The sequence below is a fragment of the Otolemur garnettii genome, unplaced genomic scaffold (assembly GCF_000181295.1).
Source record: "Otolemur garnettii isolate 467f Iridium unplaced genomic scaffold, OtoGar3 scaffold00003, whole genome shotgun sequence".
NCBI lineage: Eukaryota > Metazoa > Chordata > Mammalia > Primates > Galagidae > Otolemur > Otolemur garnettii.
This window is the reverse complement of record NW_003852398.1, coordinates 36469751-36474857: the sequence shown is the minus strand read 5'-3', so window position 1 is coordinate 36474857 and position 5107 is coordinate 36469751. Positions and strand designations below refer to the sequence as shown.

The window sequence follows — 5107 nt, the reverse complement described above, 5'->3', positions numbered from 1 at the left end:
CTTGAGCCACAGGCGCCTAGCCTGTTGGATTTCTCAATGGCCAGAGATGCACAAGAGTGGGGAGAGCAGTCTAGCAAGAGAATGAAGGTAGGTAGAGATTTTTTTTTTTTAGACAGAGTCTCACTATGTCACCCTCAGTAGAGTGCTGTAGTGTCAGAGCTCACAGCAACCTCAAACTCTTGGGCTTACTGGATTCTCTTGCCTCATCCTCTCAAGTAGCTGGGATTACAGGTGCCCACCATAACACCTGGCTATTTTTTTGTTGTAGTTGTCATTGTTGTTTAGCAGACCCGGGCCGGGTTCAAACCCACCAGCCCTGGTATATGTGGCTAGCACCCTAACCACTGAGCTACAGGTGCTAAGCCAGGTAGAAAGATTTTATGCCTTAGTGAAAACTATGAGTTAGGGTGGCGCCTGTGGCTCAAAGTAGTAGGGCGCCAGCCCCATATGCCAGAGGTGGTGGGTTCAAACCCAACCCTGGCCAACAACTACAAAAAAAAAAAAAAAAAAAAGAAAGAAAGAAAGAAAGAAAACTATGAGTTAATAATTTTTTTATTATTTTGCTATAAAGACCAACCATTTTTACTGAGATGAGCAAGGAAACTCATACATACTAGCAGATTTGGACACTGGAGATAATAAATCAATCCCTTATATCAGAGACTGGCAGGGAAAAGGAATGACACACTCAAATTGGGTAATCTGAGGAGTGTTTTTAAAAGGCACAATTGAGAAAGGGCACAGTAGAAGGAAACCACAAGTGATAGTGAGTAGCCCAGTGGGGAACCAATATAGGCTAAGCTTAAAAGGGCACAGGAGAGAAGCAATTCCAGAAAACTGAAGATAGACAGGGTTGCCACCAAGACAGCCCACAATATCCTCGATTCTGTAGGGATAGATCCCAAGGAATGGCTACCTCAACCTCACCCTTCTCATTCTTATTCTCCGCTGGGGCTCCCCATTCATCAGATGAGAACAGAAGCCAGAGGGAGAGGAAGCCTGTTGGTACCATCCAAACAGGTCAGCTGCCAGGGGCAGAGGAGGTGGAGAAAGGTGGAGAGCAGGTCTAGAGGGACCAAAAGAAGATATCTGGCACTTAGCATAGGAAAAACTTCTATACTCTATATGCTCACAGTCTTCACCACAGCCCTTCGAGGTAAGTAGGGCAAAAATTATAATGTAATCTCACACACTGAGGACACGGAGCCTCAGAGAGGTGAAACGACCTGTCCAAGGATATAGGACTGATCTTGAGATGTCAAGTCTAGGCCTTTTCTGCAAGGACGCCAGTGGGAAAAAATGACTCTGTCTTGGAGAAAGTCCCAGTCCAGAGTCTTGGAGAAGACTGGAGGTTCATCAGGCAAAGTTCTTCAGGCAAGGTGACCCTGGACCTCAGAAGATATCCGTGCGAAGAGGAAGAGGCTGTTCCATACCACTGATGAGAAGCCTGGGTTCTTGGGACAGCGTGGAGGAACTGGGCGCCACTGGGATGCCCATGCTGTCCACAGGAACCTCCTCCTTCTCCTCCTGCCGCAGGTGCTGGAGAATCTCCTGTGACAGTGAAAAGTTGCTTCCCTCTACAGGTTAGGAGCAGGGGGTAGAGAAGAGTGGGGTGAAGACCTTAAATATTCCCACTTGAATACACCCAGAGGATTCTCTACCCTTTCTACCCTCTTCCTATCTATCCCCAAACCTCTGGAGCTAGAGTTTCATGGGATCCTAGACCTAGAAGTGGTTTTAGAGAAAATGGAATTCCATCCTCTTGTTTTTAAAGATGATGCTGTGAGAAGGGCAGAGACCTGCCCAAGGTCACATAGTGAAGGAATGGCAGCGCTGAGGCTGCAGCCTTGGTCTCTTGTGCCTGGACTGGCTTGGGACTCTTCTGCTTCATCTGGCATCCCTAAAATGAAGTGAGGGGCCTCTAAGGCCCACTTCTGCAGGCTCCACCCAGAGTCTACAGCCAAGGACCATAGAAAGAAATCTAGTGTCTGGGTGTAGAAAGGAAACATTTCCTAGGGAATGAAGAGGCAGCGCTTAAATGCCCTGACCTCTGGGAAGGCCCAAGGCATGGTACTACCATATCTCCTTCTGACCCTCTGGGAAACTCCAGGACCTCTGACTTCTCCTGTCTTCTGCTTATCAACCCCTCACCCTGGTAGACAATGAGGCGACAGTTGTTCCGACACTCAGGAGCATCTGTTAGGATATCCTCAAGCGTCCGGCAGAAGAGTTTAGCCTGCTCGAGTCGATCCTCCCGGCTAAAGCCAGCTCGGCCGTCCTGTGACATGGCAAACAAGGTCTGCAAAGGTGTGGCGAACTCCAAGACACACGTGCCTACCTGGAGGAGATGAGAGGAAGAGTAGACTAAGTCACAGGCCAGACAGATAGACTGGATCCCAGTGCCCTTGGCTGAGGCAAAGATGGAGTCCTGGAAGGTGGCTCCCCAATGGCAACGTTGCTGTCTGGTCTGCCTTTGCCTCTGATACCTCACTCTGAAATCAGGGCCAGGGCTGCGCCAAATTTATCCTTCGAGTATCCTCTTCCTTTTTTTTTCTTCCAACTTTCCTTGTGTTGCCTATCACCTGATGCAGATCCTCTTCCTAAGATCCCAGGGCAAGGCCCACAGAGCTAGGCTGTCAACTACTTCAGCTGGGTTCCTCTGCACCCACATGAAATCCCTTGGATAATCTCATAGCCTGCATCTAGGGCAGCTTTATGGGCAGGAGTATGGCACACTCGAGTTGAAAGCATCCATTTCCCCTCATGTTTCTGAGCCTCAGTTTCCTCCTCTGTAAGGTAGGAATCATAATAGACCCTACCCCACAGGGTAGTGGTGACAATTCATGCAGTGATCAGATGATGCACCCAAAATAGTGTCTGGCATGGGATAAGCACTCAATAAATGCTACTTATCATTATCATTCAGAGGTGAATCTTGCCCAGCCCTGGGACCAAATGGGGAAACAGGCTTGGAGAAGGGTGATGAATTTTCATCCAAGACACAGGGTTATGGAGGGGCCTGATTCCTCCTAGGGTCCCCAGTTCCCTGCATACTCACTGGCTGCCCATTCTCCAAAATCTCATAGACACTGTTATTATAAATCCGACCCTTGATGCCAGCACGGTCAGTACTATGCTGGGGCAGCATATGAAGGAAGCGAATGTTGGGGTCGGCCACACTCAGATCATCAGGCACCCCACAATCCAATGGAAAGAGGATGTACAGACGCCGGCTCCGTGTGCCTTGTAGCATGTTGTTGTGGAGCTGATTGTAAGTTCGGATCCGCAACTGGAGCCCTGGGGTAGGGAAGAAGTCATTACCTTATTTTTTTTTTTTTTTGAGATGGAGTTTTACTATGTTGCCCTTAGCAGAGTGCCATGGCATCACAGCTCACAGCAACCTCCAACTCTTGGGCTTAAGCAATTCTCTTGCTTCAGTCTCCGAAGTATCTGGGACTACAGGCACCTGCCACAATGCCCAGCTATTTTTTGGTTGTAGTTGTCATTGTTGTTTGGCAGACCCAGGCTGGGTTTGAACACCCCAGCTCCGCTGTATGGAGCTGGCGTCCTAACCTCTGAGCTACAGGCGCTGAGCCAGAAGTCATTATCTTTAAACTGCCTCCTATCTAATTCAGGATTGAGGTGCAGTCATTGGCCCCCTCAGTGTGAGTGCAAGAGAACAGAGGGTCTAGTCCACGCTCATTGTATAAGAGGCCAGGAGGGGCAAAGGATCCAAGAACCCTTCCTACTCCTCCTCCTACTCCAGCATCCTTCCCCCACTTCTCCTTTTTCCAGATTTATGTGTCAATCCCACTCCTTCTCACCACAGCTTTCAGAGCTCTGAGGAGCAGGCTGAGCTCTGGAAGGTAACATTCCCAGTATTCCTAGGGGTACAGAACTAGGCCTCTAGCTTCAGAATGGTCTCATCTCCTAGCAGAAGCCCTTGTATCAAGGGAAGATAGCAATGAGATGTGGGAGAGGATTTGCAGCTTTAGCCTGTAGGTCAGAGGAATGAGACACATAGGCTCCACAGTACAGTGATCAGGGATTCAGGGTCTGGACAGACCAGCGCGCAAATCCTTTCCCCTCCTCCTCTCCCTAAGCCATGTGACATTGGACAAGTTACCTGATCCCTCAGAACTAAACTTTTTTTTTAATCTATAAAATAGAGATGATGGCTGAAAGATTTGGGAGGCTGAGGCAGGAGGACCACTTAAGACCAGGAGTTTGAGACCAGCCTAAGCAAAATAACAAGACCCAATCTCTACAAAAAAATGTAAAAATTAGCCAGATGTGGTAGTGCATGCCTGTAGTCCCAACTACTTAGGAGGCTGAGGTAGGAGGATCACTTGTGCCCAGGAATTCAAGGCTGCAGTAAGCTATGATTGTACCACTACACTCCAGCCTGGGTAGCAAAGCAAGACTCTGTCTCTAAAAAATTAATTAATAAAATAAAATAGGGGGGAGGTACACTAGCTTACACTTGTAATCCTAGCACTTTAGAAGGCCAAGGTGGAAGGATTGCCTGAGGTCTGAAATTCAAGACCAGCCTGAGCAAGAGCAAAACCCCATCTCTACCAAAAATATAAAAATTAGCCAGGAGTAGTGGCACATGCCTGTAGTCCCAGCTACTTGGGAGGCTGAGGCAGGAGGATCACTTGAACCCAGGAGTTTATGGTTGCTATGAACTATGATGACACCACTGCACTCTAGCAGAAACAACAGAGCCAGACCCTATCTCTCAAAAATAAAAATGATAATAAAATAAAATAAGGATGATGATTATTATTTCCTCATAGAGTATGAATTAAAAGAGAAAATGCAAGTCCAGGCATGGTGGCTCATGCCTATAATCCCAACACTCTGGGAGGCCAAGGTGAGTGGATTGCCTGAGCTCACGAGTTCAAGACCAGCCTGAGCCAAAGTAAGACCTCATCTCCAAAATAGTCAGGCGTTGTAGCGGGCAACTATAGTCCCAGATATTTGGGAGTCTGAAGCAAGAGAATTGCTTGAGTCCAAGAGTTTTTCGTTTTTTTTTTTTTTTTGAGACAGAGCCTCAAGCTGTCCCCCTGGGTAGAATGCCGTGGCATCATAGCTCACAGCAACC

General features: G+C 47.9%; 1 protein-coding gene across 1 annotated transcript in view; it reads right to left on the bottom strand.

Annotated features, from left to right (window-relative positions):
• Nucleotides 1-578: 578 nt before the first annotated feature.
• TMEM173 (transmembrane protein 173) overlaps nt 579-5107 on the bottom strand; it is a 7758-nt gene continuing 3229 nt past the window's right edge. Inside the window, exons 6-8 of the mRNA XM_012808042.2 lie at nt 3059-3297; nt 2152-2338; nt 579-1577 (exon numbers count right to left, since the gene is read on the bottom strand). Coding sequence (XP_012663496.1) covers nt 1393-1577; nt 2152-2338; nt 3059-3297 — 611 coding nt within the window. The 3' untranslated portion in view covers nt 579-1392. The remainder of the gene's footprint in view (nt 1578-2151; nt 2339-3058; nt 3298-5107) is intronic.